At 46.4% G+C, this 25291-nt stretch overlaps 1 protein-coding gene across 35 annotated transcripts in view; it reads right to left on the bottom strand.

Moving 5' to 3' along the window:
* Positions 1–25291, bottom strand: part of OBSCN (obscurin, cytoskeletal calmodulin and titin-interacting RhoGEF) — a 304918-nt gene that overhangs the window by 116360 nt on the left and 163267 nt on the right. For 33 of the 35 annotated variants that reach the window (XM_088654044.1, XM_088654041.1, XM_088654038.1 and 30 more), the window contains 13 exons: positions 22920–23192; positions 21021–21308; positions 18441–18716; positions 15000–16349; positions 13138–13416; positions 11161–11239; positions 9312–9436; positions 7502–7699; positions 5407–5439; positions 5158–5256; positions 4081–4302; positions 439–505; positions 261–290 (listed from right to left, as the gene is read on the bottom strand). In XM_088654044.1, the coding sequence (XP_088510170.1) occupies positions 261–290; positions 439–505; positions 4081–4302; positions 5158–5256; positions 5407–5439; positions 7502–7699; positions 9312–9436; positions 11161–11239; positions 13138–13416; positions 15000–16349; positions 18441–18716; positions 21021–21308; positions 22920–23192 (3319 nt within the window). The remainder of the gene's footprint in view (positions 1–260; positions 291–438; positions 506–4080; positions 4303–5157; positions 5257–5406; positions 5440–7501; positions 7700–9311; positions 9437–11160; positions 11240–13137; positions 13417–14999; positions 16350–18440; positions 18717–21020; positions 21309–22919; positions 23193–25291) is intronic. The other 2 variants (XM_088654034.1, XM_088654027.1) reach the window with 1 other exon arrangement.

Consider the following 25291-nt stretch of genomic DNA (forward strand, 5'->3'; position numbering starts at 1 on the left):
TTTGGGGATGCCTGATGTAAACCAACACTCTACATTTCTGGGAAGGTTTCCCTGAAGAAAAACGTTTGTAGCAGGGGCAAAAAAAGAAGTGCAGTGAGATCAATGGGCAGGGAGTTTCAGAGAGTGGGTTTTGCCACACCATCTTTCCAGGGGAAAATGCATTTTAAAGCATACCAAAATTAGAATTCAGTAACTGAATAACACAAACATTTAAACATTGCCAATATCACTACGTCCTAACAAGAACTTCCAGACATTACCCATGTTCTTTCTTTTCCTTTTCTTCATACCTGCAACAAAAACAAAAAGGGAGGAGGGAGGAGAGGAGAACAGGATCTCCGGTGAGGTTCCAGTCTGGAAATCCTAAGACACGTTCAGTTTTTTTTCTAGTCTCCCCGTGCAGCTTCCTAACCTCCGGCCACACAGCCTCCCACTTACCCAAGTGATGTCATGATGGCCTCTGTTACCATCACACGCTCCTGGGTCAGAACCTCGGCCTCTTTCACTGCAAGGGAATGAATGACAGCAAACCTATCAGCAGGCGTGTCTCATGCTGGGGAACATTTCTCTTTTTTTTTTTAAATTATATTTTATTGATTTTATACAAAACAAAAACAAAAACGAAAGATACTACATTACATGTTTACCACTGGCTTCCACCCACCCTCCCAGGGCCCTCTTCTCCCACCAGAGGGACCCCCGAAAGGCAGGCAGCCGGCAGTGTTTCCTTTTATGGCTGGGTTTCTCCCCCACTCCTCCCTCCCACCCCAGAATCCCCCCCTGCCACCAGGAGACTCCAAGAGAGGGAACGAAGAGGAGGGCATCCGTCCAGCCATTTTCCAAACAGAAAAAAGAAAAATCAAAAGAAAGAAGAAAAAAAAGGAAAAATGAAAGAAAAATGACTTCCCCAACCTCCCCCCTATCCCGATTTCCATTCTCAATTCTTATTTAACAGTATTCTTATTCTTATTCCCATTCTATTTCTACAAGAAAAAATTTACCTTATATTATAAAAAACTGTCCCACTTTTTAAATCCTCTTTAATCAAACTAGCTTGATCTTTCTAGTTACAGGTAGGTAGCCGTGTTGGTCTGGATCGAAGTAAAATAAAAAAAATTCCTTCAGTAGCACCTTAAAGACCAACTAAGTTTTTATTTTGGTATGAGCTTTCGTGTGCATGCACACTTCTTCAGATACAGTGAAATGGAAGTTTCCAGGCACTTATGTAGAGAAGGGGTGGGGAGGGGTGGGGATGGGGAGGGGGGATCACTCAGAAGGGTGGTGGAAATGGGTGATTGACTGACTGATGTTGATGACCGCAAACGACTGCAAATGGTTTTGCATGAAAAAGCAAGGGTTGAGATGGCTGAAGATCGCTTATCATGTATAATGAGATAAGAATCCGATATCTCTGTTCAAACCAGGTCGCTCCATGGTTTTGAGCTTGGTGATAAGTTGCAATTCAGCAATTCAAAACCATGGAGGGACCTGGTTTGAACAGAGATATCGGATTCTTATCTCATTATACATGATAAGCGATCTTCAGCCATCTCAACCCTTGCTTTTTCATGCAATACCATTTGCAGTCGTTTGCGGTCATCAACAGCTATCAGTCAGTCAATCACCCATTTCCACCACCCTTCTGAGTGATCCCCCCTCCCCATCCCCTCCCCTCTCCACCCCTTCTCTACATAAGTGCCTGGAAACTTCCATTTCACTGTATCTGAAGAAGTGTGCATGCACACGAAAACTCATACCAAAATAAAAACTTAGTTGGTCTTTAAGGTGCTACTGAAGGAATTTTTTTTATTTTACTTTGATCTTTCTAAATCTTTTTCATAAACAAATCTGCTCATTACTTTTATTTTTGACCTGCCTATTTTTTATCCTCCAAAGCTCCTCTTTATTATTCTTGCACAGATTAAACATCATAATTTTCCCCCTCCCCGCCCCGATCACGGCCTTTCCCTTCTAGTCCAGTAAGTTCCAAAGTCGTCAGTCCAGTTGTCAGTCCTTTTTATCTGTCCTCAATAATTGATATTCAGTCTTCCTTCAACCCACCCCCTTCCTAACCTGTTTCAAAAACCAACCCCCTCTGTCTCCCCCTCCCCAGTCTTCTTCTTTGCTGGCCATTTTTCTCATGGGTGTTCTGTCTCTCCTGTAGCTCTTGCATTATTGACTCCTGTGATCCATCTTTGTTCTTTAAATTTTCCTTTTTCCCATCGCTCAGTTCATACAGCCACTCGTCGTCTTGTGCCTTTTTTTCGGTTGAAACCTTTTCCTGTAATTCTCGTGTTCCTTCTTTAACCAAGTCCTCTTTTTGCAAATCTTGCTCCTTTTCCTCTGGTAAGTCCCGTTCTCTGAGCTCCTGTAGATCTTGATTTATTTCCAACACTTGTTGCTGAGTCTTGTACGTTTCTATTCTAAATTCCCATAAGAGTTTTATCACTTTGACCTTGAACGCAGATGTGCAGTCTTTTGTTGCCATTGTTCCAGCTTGCTGAGGATGGCGCGAGGCTTGAGAGCCAGGGGGTGTTTACAAAAGAGATATATTATTGCAAATCCAAACTGGAAACTGTATATTGTCCGTAATATCTAACTTCAACTTTAAATTTGTTTCAAACATTCAATCAAAAGGTTTTTAAGTACCAAATCCTTATTAACATCCATCTTCACAGTCAGCTTACCGTCCTCTCCGGGCTGCCGATTTCAGGGCATCCTTCCCAAGCTTTGTTGGGGTTATGGGTGAGGGAGGCGGCGGATATTGGAATTCAACTACCCTGCCTTGGCTGAAGTTAGATGTCACCATTTTAATTGAAAGCAATTTTGCCTTATAATGGTGGGTGGCCTGTACTGCTCCCCTATTTCCAGGCCTTTTTGTGTTTGGTGTCCCCAGCCAGGGCCGTCTTAAGTATATTTGGCGCCCTGGTGCTGTGGTGCGACGGATCCCTCCAACGCCCCCGCCCTGCCCCGTTTTCCAGCGCGGCCGGCGGGCGGAGCTGCGCGGGCGGGTGCAGTGCACAGCGCAGCAGGCGGGTGGGCACAGCTCTGCGGCGGGCGGGCAGGCGCCCTGGCACCCTGCGCCACCCTGCCTGGCCGTAGGGCCGGCCCTGTCTCCAGCAAGACCAGAACTGACTTTTTGTTGGTGGCATCTGCCTGCAGTGACTTCCCTGGTGCTCAAGTCATAGCTGCCAAGTCTCCCGCTGAAAAATGCGGGATCAGCACCGGCGCAGCACCAGAAGTCGCTTCTACGCTGGACATGCGTAGAAGCAACTTCCGGTGCCGCTCTGCCCGATTTCCGGTGCCCAGGCATGGGTGGAGCAGCACCGGAAGTCGCTTCTATGCATGCCCGGACATGCGTAGAAGCGACTTCCGGTGCTGTGCTACCCATGTATGGGCACCGGAAATCGGGCGGCGCCAGGACCCAAAATGGAGCCTCCCAGGCAGGTAGGAAATCTGGGGGATTTATGGGATTTTTTTCCAATCCGGGCTGCCAGTGGGAAGCGGTTTAAAATACGGGAGTTTCCCGTGAAAAAACGGGAGACTTGGCAGCTATGGCTCAAGTCTGGCCTGTGTGTCTGGAGATCCTGGGCCGTCCAGATGACAAGACTCAGCCTCGCTGATGTGGTCCAAAGGAAAGTAGAGCAATACATTTGACACCAGCTTGGCTGGAAGGAGGCGTACAAAGCGCCAGCCAACCATCTTGGGGATTCCACTCCAGTAGGCCTTACTCCTGAACCTTTCCTTCTCATGAACATGTATAGAACTTGCACATAAACTAAGCGCAGTTCAGCTTATGGCAAGGGAGAACTCGAAACTTCAGTAGAAGCTCATTTCCATCGGATTTTATCCTTCTTCCAAGATCCTGTGACTTTTTCACAAGTTGGGGAAAGCAATATTGTTTTTCTTTGTGGGGTGGTGGTGGTGGGGTGTACAGGCTCTGTACATGTAAGTTGTATTTCCATAGCCACTGGTGACCACACAGAAACTCAGAGATTATGACTAGCGTGAAGCCAATGTTAATGAAAAAGCCAGCACATATAAATGTGGAAATAGAGGAGAAGTCGGTGATGCGCTTACCACCCAGAACTTCTAAGGAGGAGCTACAGATAGACTGCCCAGCCTGATTGGACGCAATGCAGGTGTAGTTTCCGCTGAACTCCTTCTTCACATCCAGCAAGATGAGGCTATGGTGCATGTTGGAGCTGGCAAGTTTATAGCCTGGAGTGTCCGGCTTGATCCAAAGGATGTCTTCTCCGTGGTACTCTTCCTTCAGCCAAGTCACTGAGGGTGGTGGACATCCTAAAAGGGGGGGGGAATGAGGGTGCTATTAGTGTATCATTTATTCTGGTCTACCAGATAACCTCCCTTCCCAAGTCCCGCCATTTGCGTAAAGTCTTTGCTTAGCACCCCAGTCTTCATCCACAACTCTGGAAACCTCACCTTACCTGGCCAGGCCAGAACAGAACAGAGAAAAGATGGTGAGATTGACCGTTCTTTCTCAACTCTGTGGGTCATGTTGCATGGCTGTTCTTAGTTGGTAAAGTGACTAGCCTTGTTAATTCTGACAATGAACGAGCCTCTGGCATGCTAATGAGCCATGCCACCCCCATAAAGTCTGTGTTTTTAGAACATATCCTAAAAACGGTATTATTCAAACAAACCTTTGCAATATGTAATCCTTTTTAGCAGCCAGTTTCTAATCATGTTTTGGCTGATGCTGTTATTGATTTTTTTCTCTCTTTCTTTATCTTAATGTAATTTTATGTGATGTATTCTTATGAAAGTGCAGTCTACAAATATTTCAACAAATTATTATTATTTATTAAATTTGCACACGTCACCCTTCATCCATAGACCTCAGGGTGGTCCACAGCCTAAAAATACATGAAAAAAAATGCTGCACAGTCTCAATTCATTAAAATGAATCTACTCATATTAATTCCTTGCTAAACATCGCCCCTTTCCCTCCCTTCCCTCTTCCCAGTGTCAAACTTTAGAGGCAAGATCCTTGGGGCAAGGACCTCTTTTTGTGTATGCTGGAAAACAAAGCACGCATTGACTCCACTACAACCTTTGTCTCCCCTGGATTGGCAAATTCAATCATTGGGAGGGAGGGGCAGTTGGAGGAGGGAGAATGCCTCTAAGTTCGTTTACCTTCAACTTTCACTGAAAGGGTAATGCTGGCACCTTCCCTCACTTTTTTGTTGGTATATCGTTCCAGGAACCTTGGCGGCACCAGCTGCTCGTGAACATCTGAAAATTAAGTTGTTTAGAGAAAAACATAGAAATGTGGCGTGGCAATAGCTGGGGCTGCTCTAGAGTTCGCAGCTTTGAAAGGGCAGCCTCAGAGCAAGGGCAGCCAAGACCTTTGTTCCCACCAACTCCTCTTGTTTCTATTCTCACCTCTTGTGGGTTTCTCTTCTTCCTCACCAGGCCCTGCAAAATTGAAAGAACAGCATCAGCATCAGATGATAGATCACTAATGATATAGCAAGTAAAGGCAAAGGTAAAGGGACCCCTGACCATTAGGTCCAGTCGTGACCGACTCTGGGGTTGCGGCGCTCATCTCGCGTTATTGGCCGAGGGAGCCGGCATACAGCTTCCAGGTCATGTGGCCAGCATGACAAAGCCGCTTCTGGAGAACCAGAGCAGCACACGGAAACGGCGTTTACCTTCCCGCTGTAGCGGTACCTATTTATGTACTTGCACTTTGATGTGCTTTTGAACTGCTAGGTGGGCAGGAGCTGGGACCGAGCAACGGGAGCTCACCCCGTCACAGGGATTCGAACCGCCGACCTTCTGATCGGCAAGCCCTAGGCTCTGTGGTTTAACCCACAGCGCCACCCGCGTCCCGGTATAGCAATTGCTAGGCCTCAATTTCCACTAAAGGGGCTTTCATACTGTTGCTAATTTTGAAAGGGATTCGGTCACATACCAGCAAATTCAGGCTGCACAATTACTGTACAGTGGAACCTCGGTTTATGAACACCTCGGTTTACAAATTTTCGGTTTACGAACGCCGCGGAGCCATCTGGAACGGATTAATTCACTTTCCATTACTTTCAATGGGAAAGTTTGCTTCAGTTTATGAATGCTTCAGTTTATGAACAGACTTCCGGAACCAATTACACCCATGTTTCGGGTTAAGTACGCTTCAGGTTGAGTACTCCGTGGACCCGTCTGGAACGGATTAATCCACTTTCCATTACTTTCAATGGGAAAGTTCGCTTCAGTTTATGAACGCTTCAGTTTAAGAACAGACTTCCAGAACCAATTGTGTTCATAAACCGAGGTACCACTGTATAGCTGGCTGAGAGGTCCTGTACAAGAAGCATGCTTCTGCAAAAGATTGGCCTTTCTGTGATCAGGAGAGGGACAGGAAAGTGCAGTGGAAAGTATGGGTCAACACTTGTTTTGACACATCACCTAACCTCTTCACAACCAAATCAGGACAAATGCTCGTTAAATAACCAACATTGTTTAATTTCCCTTTTGAAATATGGCAACCCTAGCCTGGAAGTGATTCATGTGTCTAACAAAGACCCCCCCCCCCAATTTCTTTTTTGGCACCACATTAGGCATCCAGCAAACTACCACCAATTTGATGGGTTGTGTCCATCTGCTCTAAGGCATGGCCAACTTTTGAATTCTTGGAGGGTGGGGCTGTTCTCTTCTTTAGACAGAGGTCTGTGGGTCCATTTTGCTACAAATCCAAAGCATTTCACAGGTGGTCAGATTCTTACCAGTAAGAGTTCAAAACAATAGGACACAAAGATTTGCATTACCTGCAAAACCCAAAGAGAGGGAGTGCAATAAAATGTAGAAATTTCAGCTTCTTGGGGGGAGGGATCCCCTTGTAGGAAAATTGTGGGTCCACTTTTTACCAAACAACAATTACAATTAGAGTAGAAGCTATTCACATTTTTTGGGAGGGTGGCCATTTCATATCAAAAAATACTTCCTTTTCACACTGATTTCTTAAATGTGTGCCTTGAGAAAATGTCGACTTAATTCATTTTCATTGCCTTTGCCTGCTAGGGTCTTCATTCATCTTCGTGACATCTACACACAGCCAAATCCAGTGGGCCATAGAGACTTGTTCCATGATTAGATGGATCACCCTTGACTAAATTAGGTAGGAAGAAGATGTGGCTACAAAGTGAAACCATGGCATTTAAGAAGGAGAATATTAGCAAAAAGTAACGTGAGTGTGGTGTGGGAGACAAACTACTACCCTACCATTTTGCTAATTTCTAGCTCAAAAATAAAACTAGATATTTGGTGCACCTCCTACTAACATTTATTAAGGTGCCCAGGAGCCAGAGAAATTGTTCTGCCAGTTAGCTATCCCTTGTTTTAATTTTAAATTTTGTTTTGCAGGCTGCTTGGTACTGGGGAAGCAATATATCATGCTTTTGTTATTCTTGTTGAGAGCGGTAGGCCTTACACACACTTCTGGGCACACCATAAGCCACCATTTCAGCATCAAACGGCTAACCTTTGACAAGCAACCTGGCCGCTGAATACGCTGAACCAGCAGAGTTCCTAATAAATACAGAATATTGGCCAGCATCCTGCTTTGTAACGTTGAGAACTTCAAGGGCATGAAACTCCCTCTTGTCTGTCTTCAAGAGTCGGTCTGAAGCATGCAGTGGCTGACCATCTTTGAACCAGTAGAGGCGAGGCTGTGGGTAACCTGTGCAGAATAAAGAAAGGTAGGAATAGATAAAGGTAAAGGTAAAGGGGCCCCTGACCATTAGGTCCAGTCATGACCGACTCTGAGGTTGCAGCGCTCATCTCGCGTTATTGGCCAAGGGAGCCGGCATACAGCTTCCGGGTCATGTGGCCAGCATGACAAAGCTGCTTCTGGCGAACCAGAGCAGCGCACAAAAACGCCGTTTACCTTCCCGCCGGAGTGGTACCTATTTATCTACTTGCACTTTGACGTGCTTTTGAACTGCTAGGTTGGCAGGAGCAGGGACCGAGCAATGGGAGCTCACCCCGTTGTAGGGATTCGAACCGCCGACCTTCTGATCGGCAAGCCCTAGGCTCTGTGATTTAACCCACAGCACCACCCGCATCCCTAGGAATAGATAAGGCATATATATATATATATATATATATATATATATATATATATATATATATATATATATATGAGAAGAGATTGGTTAAATTTCCTAACCCCCATGTTTAGCTCTTGTGAACACACATGGACCCCTCCAAGGAAAGAGTAGTAACAATAGGCGCTATTCAACTAAACAGGTTTGCTCCCAGAAGGTTGAGCAAAATAGCTCCCCCTCCCCAAGCACCTTCTGATCATACCTGCCAAGTTGCTGTCAGAGAAATAAGGGATTGGGCCGGAAATAGCAGACCGGAAGTAGCACTGCCGCCATTTTGGAACTGGGCGGAGCATGTTCAGAAGTGACTTTTGATGCTGCTTTGCCCAGTTCCAAAATGGCCGCCGCGCCAGAAGTAGCACTGTAGCCATTTTGGAACTGGGCAGAGCAGCATCAAAAGTCGCTTCTGAGCATGCTCCGCCCAGTTCCAAAATGGCCGTCGCGCCAGAATAAACCAGGAAAAAACAAAAAAATTCTGTTTTTCCAGCTAGGAACACCTGGAAAAACGGGGATTTCCCGGGGAAAACGGGAGACTTGGCAGCTATGCCTTCTGATATGAGTCCCCCCCCCAACTCTCCAAAGCAGATTTGAGGAGGACACAGGAGGCATGGAAACGAGAAAATTTGTTGTGCAGAAATCCATGCACTAGGCATATCCAACTCCCAAGAGACTGTGATCTACTCCCAGTATTAAAAAACTGGCAGCGATCTACCCATTGTCATTGGAGGGAGGAGGGAGTGTGCATGGGGTGGGTGGATTGCACAGAATTGTTGACCATTTTTTAGGAGGGAAGTGCCCAGAATTGTTGAGCTTTTTGGGGGGAGGATAGCACAGGTTTTTTTTTAAAATAGTTTTTTCCACATAACTTTTTCTACACGATAGGGATCCCGTGATCTACTAGGATCAGCTGGGGATCTACCGATAGATCACGATCTACTGGCTGGACATCCCTGCACTAGAGTGTATCTATTTAGCTAGATGACACCCACTGGCTCAGAAATTCATCTTTAGAATATGAACTAGGCTCCAGCTACACCTCACATGCTGAAGAAATGTACTGTGACCTGCTGGTGAAGGGTGGGTAATAAATACAATAATCATAATCATAAATTGTAGGTACGTGTTATGAAAAGGTAAGTGGGTTCTGCCAAAAGTTGACACACAGCAGAGGTGGGGAGTTTTGGTTACCTTTCACCTTCAGGTGGAATTTGGCCAAAGCTGCTCCGGGAGCTACATGGATGTCGTGAAGTTCATCTAGAATCTGTGGCAGCTGCTCCTCTTCGGTCATAGATTCCACTCCTTCTTGTTCACGGCTGGTTCAGGCGGGGAGGAATAAATAAAATGTTTGACACACAACCCAAAGCTCTGGTGAAAAAACAGCTTCCCGTGAGCTGTGGCCATGGCAGAAGGTTCTTGGGACCACAATGAGCGTCTGGATAGCTCAGTAAGTAGAGCATTAAGTTCTTAATCTCAGGGTTGTGGGTTCAAGCCCCACATCAGGCAAAAGATTCCTGCATTGCAGCGGGTTGGGCTAAATAACCCTCGTGGCCCCTTCCAACTCTTTTATATACCAATATTGGTTTTATATACAGTGGTACCCCTACTTACGAATTTAATGCGTTCCGAACACACATTTGCAAGTCGAAAAAAATTGTAAGTCGAATCCCATAGGAATGCATTGGGAGAAAAAATTCATAAGTAGAAGCAACCCTATCTAAAAATTCGTAAGTAGAAAAAATCCTATCTGAACCGCATCCAAGATGGCGGACGGAGCTCCATTCATAAGTAGAAATATTCGTAAGTAGAGTTATTTGTAAGTAGAGGTACCACTGTACTAGTATTGTGGCGACAAGATCTCTCCTCCTTGGAGAGGAGAGACATTGTGAATGGGAGCCGCTTCCCGCGCTAAGCAGGGGGGCGTGTTTTCGGCCCCCTGCTCCAGCCTATCCCTGCTGCCGCGCCGAGCCTCTCAGCTGGCCAATAGGGCCGGCTGGGGGGGGCGGGGTTTGACTACATTTAGCCCGGCGTGGCAGTGTTCAAATCCTCTTTCTGCTGCTGCACTACATCGGATCTCCCGCCCACCCTCCCTTTAGGTCTTCCCTTTGTGTTGTTTGCTTTGACCTTGCTATGGACTTTGGTTGGTTGCCTTGGTTGCCCAAGAGGCCTGGCAGGAGTTTTTTTTAATCCATTTGGCTAATTGGCACCGGCCTCTTGGTTTTTTCCGCCTACCTCGTAGCAATTCGTCACAACTTTTGGGTATTGGTGTTTAGGCATTGGAATGTGTATTGGTCTTGTGTGTTTGAGGACTGGTTGTGGCCATCATCCAACCCTCCTCTTTTAGGGTGTTATGTGCTGAGCTGAATCATAGAACAATAGGATCCAGAATCAGCAGTCTGATTGGTCCGCAAGAGCCACCCAATCCAACTCCAGGTGGAAGTGAATCCGCAACCTGATTGGCCTGCATGAGCAGCCAAGCAGGCTGCTGGCAGAAGTCAATCCACAAACTGATTGGCCTGCAGGTGTAGCCCTGAAGTAGCCAATCACGCAAAGCCCATTGTGTAAATAATGTATATAAGCAGATGGTTTTGGGGAAAGGGCATTCTTCTTCTCTTCTTCTCCTTGATGACTACGAGCTGAATAAAGAGCATGAAATTCACTCTCGACTCCGAGTATATTTCATAGGAGTATCCCGTTAAAGGGATCCAGCGGTCGTGGATCCCGTCCGATGCCCTGCTGGTAGCTAGGGCCATGGCATGATCCCTGGTGACACCAGGGGAAGCTATCAGTTGTATTTGCATCAACAGGCTCCTCCCACTGGGTGTTAACCTTATTTGACTCCCCGCTGAGCGGGGTGGAGTCATGTTTGCTTGTGTGTCCAGTGCCTAAGCCAATACTTGCTCTAACCAATAAAGTTGTGGCCTTATTTTACCCATTAACCTAAATTCATGTGTCACTGTGTCTTTTATTTCTCACGCGGGGGGGGGGGCAGGTCCTCAAATCGCAACGCAATGTTTTCCAGTGTGCAGGTGGTGCCTACCTGGAGAGATACCCTTTGGCGCTGTAGTAGGATGAAGTTTCCGTTGCATCTGCTGCTGTATCGTAGTCTGTACTGGTCACTAACAAACGGAAAAGAAAAAATTCCAAACATTGTGTGTTGCTTCATGTCATGAGTACTAACAGAGGCAACTGAGGGCAGTTGCGCAGAGAGGAGGTTGTGTTGGAACCAGTGGGGGAGGAAGAGGAGTGTGGGGGGAGCGCACCGCCCCTGGCAGTGCGATCCTGGAGGGGTGCCATCGCAGCTTCCTCCCCCCCCCCGCCTGTGCAGGGCACCATGCCCCCAGGCAGTGTTCCATGCCCCAGGACATGCACCATGCCCCTGTGGGCGTCGTGCCACGCCCCCAGGACATGCGCCAGCCCCACCCCCGCCTGCTCTCTACCCCCCAGTGCCAGAGCATGAAGCTCCGCCACTGGTTGGGACCTTGCACCAGTCCTCTGGGAGCATCAATGGTTTACTCTCAAAATGGAGGAAGTGCAAGTGGAGTTACTGGGAGCCCCAGAAGGTGGTGTTCAAAAGACCTTTCAGACTGTCCCAACACATTGCAGACAGGGGTAAGGATCCATCTTCTAGGGAAGAAGAAGAAGAAGAAGAAGAAGAAGAAGAAGAAGAAGAAGAAGAAGAAGAAGAAGAAGAAGAAGAAGAAGAAGAAGAAGAGGAGGAGGAGGAGGAGGAGGAGGAGGAGGAGGAGGAGGAGGAGGAGGAGGAGTTTGGATTTGATATCCCACTTTATCACTACCCAAAGGAGTCTCAAAGTGGCTAACATTCTCCTTTCCCTTCCTCCCCCACAACAAACACTCTGTGAGGTGAGTGGGGCTGAGAGACTTCAGAGAAGTGTGACTAGCCCAAGGTCACCCAGCAGTTGCATGTGGAGGAGCGGAGACACGAACCCGGTTCCCCAGATTACGAGTCTACCACTCTTAACCACTACACCACACTGGCTCTCTACACTAGGGAGGCTCACAAGAGCACGGGGGGGGGGGGAATGTTTGCTGTCCACAAGTTTTTAAAACCCTTCACTGAAAGGCAGTTGCATGTAGGAATCAGTGTGTGCATGCAACCATACGTTGAACACTGGGGTCCCTTCCAATACTACAATCCTGATTCAATGGCCCCTTCCAACTTTACAATTCTATGATTTTATAACTCTATCATAAAATTTTATGTGGGGAGGGGTTGCTGATTATATTTAAGCTGGAAAACTGTGATTGACTGTGGCTCCCCAGTACTTGTTGTTTACAATGATCTGAATACCAGGAGCTTGTCCATGCCTCTCACACAGGAATTTTGTGGTGTGTGGAGTGCCCTGAGTGCATAGCAAACTAGGGATGGATTCATCCACAATGAGCACTTGCCTATTTCTAGATTGGCAATGATCTCACCATCCTCTTTGAATTTGACAGCCCCCTATGCACATAAAGGTAACAAACGTACCAAAAGTAAATGAATGGCAGGAGAAATTATTTGAATATGTAGACTTAGCAAGATTAACTAATGTAATAAAGGTAAAGGTAAAGGGACCCCTGACCATTAGGTCCAGTCGTGACCGACTCTGGAGTTGCGCGCTCATCTCACATTATTGGTCGAGGGAGCCGGCGTATAGCTTCCAGGCCATGTGGCCAGCATGACAAAGCCGCTTCTGGAGAACCAGAGCAGCACACGGAAACGCCGTTTACCTTCCCGCTGTAGCGGTTCCTATTTATCTACTTGCATTTTGACGTGCTTTCGAACTGCTAGGTTGGCAGGAGCTGGGACCAAGCAATGGGAGCTCACCCCGTCACAGGGATTCGAACCGCCGACCTTCTGATCAGCAAGCCCTAGGCTCAGTGCTTTAACCCACAGCGCCACCTGGGTCCCCATACTCATGTGCAATAGGCCACACTGGTTGTGATGCATTTCACACTTCCAGGTCATCATTATTGAACTTGAGTTTTTCTATGTCGCTGGGTAAATACTCACAGTCCACTCTCAGCTCGGCTTTAGTTGAAGACACGCCCATGCTGTTTTCAGCCAGACAGCGGTAGACACCCATGTCAAGAGGGACCACAGCAGTAATGATCAGCTGGTGGCAGCCTTCCTGGTCCTCGTTGATCATGTAGTGATCGTCCTCTTCAATAACTCTCCCATCCTTGAACCACCGGATGGTGGGGGTTGGCTTGCCGATAACAACACAGTCAAAACTGACTGGATATCCATCCTGTACCTCTTGGTTTTGAAGTTCAGTTATGAAGGTGGGAGCTGGAATTGTTTGGAGGACAATTACAAAAATGGAAATCTACATATTTATGTGGCAATAAAGTACCTGTAGCTCCCTCCATCCCTCCCTCTATACACGGTGCCTTTTTTGTTTTTGTTTTTTTTGGTGCCATGCTAAGTTCAAGCTGCAATCTTCTTGTCATCCCAGGTACAAGTGTGACAAGATAAGCACCTCTGTTGTTAAAAAGGTAAAGGGACCCCCGCCCATTAGGTCCAGTTGCGGATGACTCTGGGCTTGTGGCACTCATCTCGCTCTACTGGCCGAGGGAGCCAACGTTTTGTCCGCAGACAGTTTTTCCGAGTCATGTGGCCAGCATGACTGAGCTGCTTCTGGTGAACCAGAGCAGCGCACGGAAACACCATTGACCTTCCCACTGGAGCGGGACCTGTTTATCTACTTGCACGTTGACGTGATTTCGAACTGCTAGGTTGGCAAGAGCAGGGACCAAGCAACGGGAGCTCACCCCGTCGCGGGGATTCGAACTGCCGACCTTCTGATCGGCAAGCCCTAGACCAGGCATCCCCAAACTGCGGCCCTCCTGATGCTTTGGCCTACAACTCCCATCATCCCTAGCTAACAGGACCAGTGGTCAGGGATGATGGGAATTGTAGTCCAAAACATCTGGAGGGCCGAAGTTTGGGGATGCCTGCCCTAGACTCTGTGGTTTAGACCAGTGTTTCCCAACCTTGTGCCTCCAGCTGTTTTCGGACTACAATTCCCATCATTCCTGACCACTGGTCTTGCTAGCTAGGGATGATGGGAGTTGTAGTCCCAAAACATCTGGAGTCACAAGGTTGGGAAACACTGGTTTAGACCTTACTAGACTTCTAATTTCTGGGAAAGGTTCTGGGGTCGAAGATGGGCAACTTCTAACCTAACCTACTTCAAAAAGGTGATATGATGATAGCCACCAACTTGGGTGGCTGTAAAAGAGGATAGGGGGAAATGGAGGATCCGTAGAGACTATTGGAGGCAGAATGCCACTGCATACCAGTTGATGGGAATCACAGGTGGGGAGACACCACTGTTGCACTCAGGTTCTCCAAGGAGTGGAGCATATAGTGCATTTTCAGAAGTATCATTTGGGTTCAATACTTGGGAGAGAGGTTTATTATTATAAATTTTAATTAAAAGCAAAGCAGAGCCCATGGGTTTACGTATTTCCAAGTCCTGTAGCTAAGCATGTTTGGGAAATCAAATGAGAACTTAATGCACATTGCTCTGAGCTCCTTTGAGGAAGAGCAGAATGCAAATATTAACCAAGCTGTAAATGAATCAAACAATTCTGATCTCATTCATCTTCAAACCATCATTTCAGGTGGTACCTGATTACGTCAGGATTTACAGATCTTTGATACTATGGGTGGTATTCGACTAAATATTATTCAGAGTAGGTCTATTGGAATTAATCAACCTAACATAATTTCAGTGGGTCTACTCTGAGTATAACTTTGTTTACTACAAGCCTGAGGTTTCAGGTGATTGGGGAATCTGCATCTGAACTAGGATAAAAAAAAGCTGGTCAATTGGGCCCCACCTGACCTGACCTACATGCGTCACTTACCAGTGTCAGATGTAAGCAAAGGAGGTGGTGGCCTTTTCACCAGGGTTCTCAGTTGCCCTGGGGCAGGAGGTGTGGCTTTCCCAATACGCAGCTCTATCTTCTTGGAGCCTTGATCCAGGATGTCAATCTCAACAGCAATACCCATGGCAGCAAACATTTCTCTAAACCGGCTAGCAGCCGTCTTTGCCTCAGTCATGACTTCAAACTTGATGTAGATGTACCTCTCATCTTCGCGGTAGGTCTGGTGGTCCACCACCTCTATCTCTCCCTCGTCAGCACTGACAAAGAGTTCCTCGTCCACGTCCGAAATCTCCGTGGATATTTTTGACTTAAACAGCTTGTGAAGCCTCCTCCCTGCTTTGCGGAAGGCATCGTCCAACTCACTGCCGGAAGAGCTCTCTTCGCTCTCAGGGAGCTTCTTGGCCGACTTGTGTTTCCGTACGGGCGCTTGAGGTGGGGCACCCACCGTCACCTTGGCACTGTGGGAGGCCTTGCCAAACTTATTGGATACCTCGCAGGTGTACTTGCCCACGTCATTCATTTCCAGGCCAGTGATGATCAAGGAGCAGGTCCCATCGCTGTAATTGTCTATGTGGCAATGGCGCCCGTCCAAAACTTCGTCGCCGTCTTTCAGCCAGCGGACCTTCATGTCGGTTTTGCTTTGAGCCACACACTCAAGGTGGACGGTGCTTCCTGGCTCTCCAAGGAAGTCCTTGAAGGTTTCTGCAAACACTGGGCATTCTTGCTGCTTGATCTCTTTCCGCACTTTGTACCCTTTGAAAGCTGCCTGGATCTTCACAGCTGCATGAGACAAGGAAGGGTCGTCCAGATCTTCTTCTACAGCTTCTGGTTCGACGGGCTTAGCAAGAGCAGCTGGCTCAGGGCCTGCTTTCTCCCACTGTTGAGAGACTTTGCCTGCAGAGACAGTCTGGACTTTACTACTGACGCTAACACTGGTCGTGCTCGCCTTTTTGAGGTAGTTAATAAGGGAAGGAGTCCCGGCCCTTGACTCGTCATCTGAACTGGTGACAGAGAAGTCTGCTTCTCCTGCTTTAGCTGACTCGTCACACGTCGAGTATTCCTCCGAGTAGTACTGGGTGACCTCGGCTTCTTCCTTCCTCTGTTTCTGACGTTTGTCATCCTCTTCTGGCAATTCGCTGATCGAATCCAGAGTTGGCTCCCGACTCATCCTGCGCTTTTTGGCAAGAGCCTCCCATAGGAGGTGGAGGTCACCCTCCTGAGCAGCTTCAGGTGGTAAACTGGGTTGCATCTGGTCATCTGCTATCTCGCCAAGTTCATCAGGCTGGAGGGTTTTCTCAGTCGCCTCTTTCAACATTGACACAGTTGACACTAAGAGAAACAGAATAGTGCAGTTTCATGGTGACACCAAGGAGCAGCAGGACAACCAGATTCACATCAAGATACAATCCTGTGTCTTTCAGAGCTATATAATGTAATATTACAGTGGTACCTCGACTTACGAACGACTCGGCAACCGAATTTTTCGACTTACGAATGGGGGTAATGGCCGTGTGCTTACGAATGTCTCGACATCCAAAAGGAAACCGCGACAGTTTTAGATAGGGATTTTTTGACTTTTGAATTTTTCCGTTTCCAATGCATTCCTATGGGAAATTGCGTTTCCAATGGCGTTTTTCGACTTGCGGATTTTTCGACCTACGAAGGTGCCTTTGGAATGGATTAAATTCGTAAGTCAAGGCACCACTGTATATAGCATGTAAACCTCTTAGAAGGTTCATGGAACAGTTTAAAAAAATACATTTTGGGAGACAATGAATGCCCAAAACCAATTGCTCTTTCTATTTTTGCTATCTCTTACTGCAAATGAATAAAAAAGCAAAGAATCAAATTACAGTACCATGAATGGGAGAAGAAATTTGATTCAGGCCTCATTTGAAGCAGAATCACATTCACACTTTCTGAAATGATATGTGGACTGTGTCACGGCTATCCTTTGTAATTTGCATTTTCCATTTGCAGTTCGCCAACCAAAAAATGTTTACCAAAATGCATATATTGGGAGAAATTGCTTACAAAAGGTGTGCACATTAGTCAAAACGGCATACAAAAATGTGTTTATTAGGAGAAATGCTGGTTAATTTTCAAGAGGAGAGCTGTGACTTGAAAAATGAGAAATTAAGAAATGAAACACAGAGATCCTTCCATCCCTAGCAGGAATAATGCAATTATGTGCCAGGCACACACCTTAGTATGATTTGTGCACATTTTATTATGTATGTATATTTATACATAGATATAACTGCTCTGCTGTTAGATGATGTGTGGCTTAGAAACACTTTCAATAAATGAAAATAGAATAAATTTCAAAAGCAGTGTTGGCATTGGGGTGTTGCAGAGAACATGGCAACTGCTTAGACAAATGCATTCTCACTTTCCCCCACAGCTATAAGCATTGACACAACTTTATATAGGGGGTGGGGTTTTATGCTGAGCTGAAACTACTCAGTATTTGTGAACATTTTCTATAGTGTCAAAACATGCCCCCTTTCACAGTTATTTTTCAGCACTCTTTGAGAAAATCTTCACCCAATAGGTTCATGCTGCCTCTGAGCTCTCAATTGCCCTCCCTTGTGTTCAGTGACATTTTCACAAAGTAACATCCGAGTGGCATTATCTTAGCTGCCAAGTATCCCGTTTTTCACGGGAAACCCCCGGATTTTAATCCGTTTCCCGCTGTTCTCCCGAATGGAGAAAAATCCCGGAAATCCCCCAGATTTCCTACCTGCCCAGGAGCCTCCATTTTGGGTGCAGCTCTGCCCATGTGTGGGCACCAGAAATAGGACAGAGCGGCACCGGACGTCGCTTCTACGCATGCCCGATGGCAATCTTGGTGGTGGCCGCATGGCGGCAGCTGTCACCAAGATGGCCGCCGGGAATGCGTAGAAGTGACTTCTGGTGCCACTCTGCCTTATTTCCAGTGCCCCACATGGTCAGAGCGGCCCCGGAAGTTGCTGATCCCACATTTTTCAGCGGGAGACTTGGCAGGTATGGGCATTATGACAGAGCAGTCTTTGCAAATCTGGTGCCCTCCAAATATTTGGAGTACATCTGACATCATGCAGCACAGTAGGAGGCTGTGTTGGGAGATGGGAGTTATTGTCTGTAACACCTGGATGAAACCAGGTCAGTAAAAGGCTACTGTAGAGAAACAATAGCATGGAATTAAAAACACTAGTTACAGGTAGGTAGCCGTATTGGTCTGATGTAGTAAAAAAAAAATGAAAAAAAATGCTTCCAGTAGCACCTTAGAGACCAACTAAGTTTGTCATAGGTATGAGCTTTTGTGTGCATGCACACGTCTTCAAACCTGAACACTGAAATGGTTTCCAGAATAAATTCTAAGACTACTTTTAGACTGGGGTGGTTACTAAAGCAGCGAAAGTGATGGTGCAAATGTACCTTCAACAGAAAGTTTGGCAGATGTTTTGACGTCAGGAGAGGCCATGCAAGTATATGATCCTTGATCTTCAGCTTTAAAGCCATGAATGATGAGGGCCTGTTTTTTGCCTTCGGAGATGAGTTCGTACTTCCCGCCAGGTTGGATTGGTTTTCCTTCTTTGAGCCAAGCAACCTCTTTGGTTTCTTTGGACAATTCACACTCCAAACGGGTCATCTCCCCTTCCACGGCAGACTTATCAGCCAAAGGTCGAGTGACTGCGGTCACTGCAGCCGGCTCTGGAATGGGAGACATCAAGACCAATCAGCTTACATCATACAATTCTCCTTTTGTGCTTCAACGAGCAAAGCAACAAAGAAGAAGGGATAACCAGCACACACAAAAAAGTGGGACAAATGTCTGAATGTGTTCCCTTGTTTCCAGAACTAGGTTTTACATGGACCATGAATGCGGTTTCTTAGTGTGGGACTGGAAATATAACAGAGTGTTTCAATTGTAATAATCTCTCATATCTGTATCCTTCATCTCTGACCCCAAAGAAGTTTATATCAAAGAGGGACTAAAATGCAAACGTTGCTTTGCAGAAGCATGTGCAGTAGCTGTGATGATGGCAGCGGTTTCACAAGTGTGCCATACGGAACCTACAGAAATCTCGACTTCCGTAGGGTTTTAGAAGCAGCCATGGACTTCAGCATCCCATATTCACCAACATACTAACATCTTCTATTGCTTCATTGCTAATGTAAGGGGGAAATGACTATTACTTATACTTAATCTGAGCACACTACAAGGGCTTCTGATTAGGTGTTTGGCTATGCAATGTTGAATGTTATCTGTTAAATCTGTTTCACCCTGTTTTCCCTGTGTTATTGTTTTTGTTTAAACCCATCCAAGCATACCTGCCAAGTTCCTGCCGGAAAAATATGGGATTGGACCGGAAGTAGTAGACCAGAAGTAGCACTGCCGCCATTTTGGAACTGGGCAGAGCATGCTCAGAAGCGACTTTTGATGCTGCTCTGCCCAGTTCCAAAATGGCCGCCGCACCAGAAGTCGCGCTGCAGCCATTTTGGAACTGGGCAGAGCAGCATCAAAAGTCGCTTCTGAGCATGCTCCACACAGTTCCAAAATGGCCGCCGCACCAGAATAAACCGGGGAAAAACAAAAAAATCAGTTTTTTCGGCTGGAAAAACGGGGTTTCCCAGGGAATACGGGAGACTTGGCAGCTATGCATCCAAGAACTTTTACAATGACCACAAACAATGAACCATATGTTGCAGATATCACTGCAAATTTATTGTTCTATTTTTGTGATATACTTATTATTTTTATTTTTATTTATTTATTTGTACCCTGCCCATTTGACCGGGTTGCCCCAGCCACCTCTGGGTGGCTTCCAACATATATAAAAGCATAATGAAACATTAAACATAAAAACATTAAACATAAAAAACCCTTCGGCTGCTTTCCAATGTCTTCTAAAGGTTGTATAATTACGTGCTTATCTCCTTGACAGGACATGAGAAGACTTGGTCTATTTATTTGTATTATTCATCATTCTTATGATCCTTGTTTATAAAACCCAATAAAAAGAAGTAGCCATGAAAGGTGCTATCACAAAACATATCATCGATTTTATGTTTGAAGTCTTCATTTGGAGAGATAAAAAGATGTTGCAGAAAGTGGTTATATGAAGACAGTGTCACAGCCCCACTAAGTTGTAAAGCAGGCACCCCCAAACTTCGGCCCTCCAGATGTTTTGGACTACAATTCCCATCATCCCTGACCACTGGTCCTGTTAGCTAGGGATCATGGGAGTTGTAGGCCAAAACATCTGGAGGACCGCAGTTTGGGGATGCCTGTTGTAAAGGATCAGGCTTTGACTTCACAGTGGTGTCTTAGTCTTTTAGCACACTGCTGCCAAGATGTTGCATGTTGCTTTGGTTAGGGGCCTTGTGGAGATGAGACAATCATAAGCATGGGGAGGCAGTAGAGGCCACAATACAGAAATGAGTTCAAATTGGGCATGCACTTAGAACCTGAGACATGTGTGTGTGTGTGTGTGTGTGTGTGTGTGTGTGTGTGTGTGTGTTTCCCCACCATGAATTTTCAAGAGTACAGTCAAACCTCGGCTCCTGAACGGCTCAGTTTCCCAACAATTCAGCTCCTGAACACCGAAAACCCGGACGTAAATGCTCCAGATTTTGAACATTTTTCGGAAGCTGAACATCTGACGCGGCTTCCGCTTGAGTGCAGGAAGCTCCTGCAACCCATCAGAAGCCTTGGTTGTCAAACATTTTGGAAGCCGAACGGGCTTCCGGAACGGATTACGTTCGACAACCGAGGTTTGACTGTAACAAACTCTAGCCAGAACTTGGTAGAGTGGGGAGCAGGGGGCTCATCCTTCAAATCTAATTTCAGTTGATGCATCAATGCCTGGCTTGCCCACAACATTTTGCATAATGCAGATCCTGAGCGTGGAGCTTGCCTACAAATTGCCGAAAAGTAAACGGATCCTTCTTACAGTGGGGCAAAGCACACATGCCATGCAAGATGCTGAGCTGTAGAGTAACTCTAATTCTCACCTAGCTGCACACTTTGAGGCAAATGCACTGGCTTCCCAGCACCCCCTTTGCCGACAGCTGAAATGCGGAATCTGTACGTCTTGCCTGCTGTGAGATTGTCCACTACAAACTCTGTGCTTGGGATAGCTCCGGGGCTGCATGGCTGCCAGTCACTGCCTGGGCTTTTCATTTCAACACGGTAGCCTGTGATGTCAGCACCCCCGTGGTTGAGCGGCTTGAACCAGGACAAGGTGACTGAGTGGCTGGTCTTACTTATGATCTCCGGCTCCTCGGGAGGGTCAGGGAGGGCTGAAGGCACAACAGAGTTCCAGGCATGTATAAGGTCGTGCTGCATCTTATAAGTATGGCAACACATTCAAGGCCAGTCCCGGGGCCGTAAAAGCCAACTACTAGGCGCTGAGGTCCTTTCACACACACACCCAATAAAATATTTGATGGGTCCACCCACCGCCCCAAGTTGGTGCGCATTGCCATTCAAATGGTGTGTGCGCACCACGTCTCGTGATTGATTATGCAGGACGGGAATTACCTGCCCCCTCCCCATAATTTATTCAAGTCGGTACCCCTGCCCAGTGCTGAGTGGGAGGCAGGTCAGACCAATGAGAGCCCCAGACCTGGCCAATTGTTAGCACCAGGCCTGCTTATGAGGGGTACATTATCACAGCTACATCCAAGATGCTCCAGCCCAGACACCCCCAAACTTCAACACTCCAAATGTTTTGGACTACAATTCCCATCTTCCCTGACCACTAGTCCTGTTAGCTAGGGATAATAATAATAATAATAATAATAATAATAATAATAATAATAATAATTTATTATTATTATTTATACCCCGCCCATATGGCTGGGTTTCCCCAGCCACTCTGGGTGGCTTCCAACAGAAAAATGAAATAAAATAATCTAGTAAACATTAAAAGCCTCCCTAAACAGGGCTGCTTTCAGATGTCTTCTAAAAATCTGCTAGCTGTTTTTCTCTTTGACATCTGATTGGAGGGCGTTCCACAGGGCGGGCGCCACCACCGAGAAGGCCCTCTGCCTGGTTCCCTGCAACTTGGCTTCTCGCAATGAGGGAACCGCCAGAAGGCCCTCGGTACTGGACCTCAGTGTCCAGGCAGAACGATGGGGGTGGAGACGCTCCTTCAGGTATACTGGACCAAGGCCATTTAGGGCATCATGGGAGTTGTAGGCCAAAACATCTAGAGGGCCGCAGTTTGGAGATGCCTTCTCCAGCCCCATAAAAGCTAGCCCAGACCTTGTTTACAGAATGCTTCCTAAAATAATAATCTATGACATACTGTTCAACAAGGAGAGCTGGGTGATCAATGCCAAAACATGGTTTAAGTCAGAAGAACATCATTCTACAGGGGTTGCAGCTCAGCAGGGAATCTCAGAAACTTGCCACAAACACGGGGCAGCAAACCAAGTCCATAAGTGCTTGAGAACTTTTCAAATCAAACAGCAGCGGCATGTTAAGTCTAATGATGTTCCAGAGAAAATGCCACCAGAAGTGTTTTTTTTAAAAAAATCAAAATCATTTTTCTACTAAATATAATTCCAGCTTTGTTAGGATGTCAGCAAACCAAGGCACAATCTAATTTTCAAACTGATTTGTTGGAATTGGAACAAATCTTTTGAAAAGTGATATAATGGGCGAGCCCCTGGGGTGTTTTGGTGGATGATCTGAACAGCGAATATTCTGAATGTACAGCAGTACTTTTCATGCAGAAAGTTACACTCAGGACAACAAGATTAAAAATCTCATTGATCTGAAATTCCCCGGCGTTTAACCAAGCGTAGAAAGAGTGGCACTATGAAATAGTGTCAGGCCCCACAATAAAGTTTAATGATGCTAAATCAGAGCTAGAATCACCAAGAACTTGGAGTCTCCCAACCTACCTATGACAGATAGCTTAGCTGATGCAATAGCATCCCTTGCAGCAAAGGTCACCTCTCCGGAGTGTTGCAGTTGAGCTTTCTTCAGTATGAGTTTGTAGCTGTTTCCTTCTGCTTGGATCCTCCAGTTTTCATCTGCTTGGATATCCACATCATTAATATACCAAGCAACTTCGTTGACTGGGACTGCTTCACTTAACACACAGGTGAAGGTCGCCTGGTCCCCAGCAGTAACTGTGGTGTCAGTTATCGGCTCCAAGAATTCCAGGCGCCATCCTGAAATTATGATGAAATGCATGACTAATGCCTTCAAAGCAAAGAAGGAAACGTTGTGAGTTAAGTCCACCACAGGGGTGGGGAATCTGTGACCTTCAGATGTTGGAGACTCCGATTCCCAGCAGCCCAACCATCATGGTCATTGTCCTCAGGGATGATGGGGTTTGTTGCCCAGCAACATCTTGGAGGTTCATAGATTTCCCAACAGTGCGCTTTTGAGTTTCTTAGTGTCCAGATCACTTGCTCAGCTTTTGGTTTAGCACATTTTGTCTCAGCTCCTGCTCTCACACACTACCTCAGGCATTCCCCAACTGCGGCCCTCCAGATGTTTTGGCCTACAATTCGCATCAGGGCCGGCTCTAGGGGTAGGCTGGGTGGCGCGGGGCACAAGGGGGCCAGGCCGGCCGTGCGGAAGCCGTCCTGCGTGCTGCGCCCACCCACCAAGGCAGGGCCGCCGGAGCGATCTCCGCACCACGGCGCCCGGGCGCCCGACATGCTTGAGACAGCCCTGACTCCCATGATCCCTAGCTAACAGGACCAGTGGTCAGAGAAGATGGGAATTGTACAGTGGAACCTCGGTTTATGAACACCTCAGTTTACGAATTTTCGGTTTACGAACGCCGCGGACCCATCTGGAACGGATTAATTCACTTTCCATTACTTTCAATGGGAAAGTTCGCTTCAGTTTATGAACGCTTCAGTTTATGAACAGACTTCCGGAACCAATTACACCCATGCTTCGAGTTAAGTACGTTTCAGGTGGAGTACTCCGCGGACCCGTCTGGAACGGATTAATCCACTTCCCATTACTTTCAATGGGAAAGTTCGCTTCAGTTTATGAACGCTTCAGTTTATGAACAGACTTCCGGAACCAATTACACCCATGCTTCGAGTTAAGTACGTTTCAGGTGGAGTACTCCGCGGACCCGTCTGGAACGGATTAATCCACTTCCCATTACTTTCAATGGGAAAGTTCGCTTCAGTTTATGAATGCTTCAGTTTATGAACAGACTTCCGGAACCAATTGTGTTCATAAACCGAGGTACCACTGTAGTCCAAAACATCTGGAGGGCTGAAGTTTGGGGATGCCTGCTCTAGCTCATGGAAGCAGGGTTATGTGGCTGGAGCCTATAACATCGCTTCTTCCCACACCAGTTTCCAGGATGAGTGACATCAGTGTGAAGAACTGGGACTCCTTCTACAAGATGCTTCTACATTCCGAAGAAAATGGGAAGTGGGAAATCAATCCAGAGAATGCTATCGATACTCAATGTTGGTGCTAGTGCTTTCAGTGCGCGTATGATACACAATTGATTACGCCCCATTTGAACTGTGTTTTCTTTACATTGAAATGAACACAACATAACCCACCCACCCCCGACAACAAGAAAAACATGTTGGGCTAATTTGACCCAACAGCCCCCTCCTCCTCATACGCACAAACAGAACTCACTGCAACCAACCGTGCTCTGGGCTCTCCAACCTCTTGTATCACCAACACAAACAAACAAACAAACCTATCTGCCTGACACTCACACAAAACTCTGCATGTACACTATGCAGAAGAATGAAATCTCATTACCTCCCTTCTCTTGCCCCACAACCTCACAATCCCCATGAGAGCAGTGTCTCACACCGAATGTAACTGACCTGTAGAAAGGACTCTATTAACTGAAAACAGAGACCTATGTTATACGTACCTCTGTTATCCATGGAAATATTTCAATAAAAAAAATTAAAAAGAAATGAATGGGAAGGAATAACATAAAGACAATATAATGTACACTGGTGCCTCGCAAGACGAATTAAATTCATTCCGCGAGTCAATTCATTTTGTGAAAAATTCGTCTTGTGAATTGCGGTTTCCCATATGAATGCATTGAAATTTCTTTTTTTGCCCATAGGAACGCATTAATTAAATTTCAATGCATTCCTATGGGAAACCGCTATTCGCAAGATGAATTTTTCGCAAAACAAATCTGTCTTGCAAGTCACCATCAGATCGCAAGACGCATTCGTCTTGCAAAAAATTCATCTTGCAGGGCATTCGTCTTGCAAGGTACCACTGTATGTCATTTCATCACAGCAGACAGCAAGTT

The sequence above is a fragment of the Zootoca vivipara genome, chromosome 11 (assembly GCF_965207765.1).
Source record: "Zootoca vivipara chromosome 11, rZooViv2.hap1.1, whole genome shotgun sequence".
NCBI lineage: Eukaryota > Metazoa > Chordata > Lepidosauria > Squamata > Lacertidae > Zootoca > Zootoca vivipara.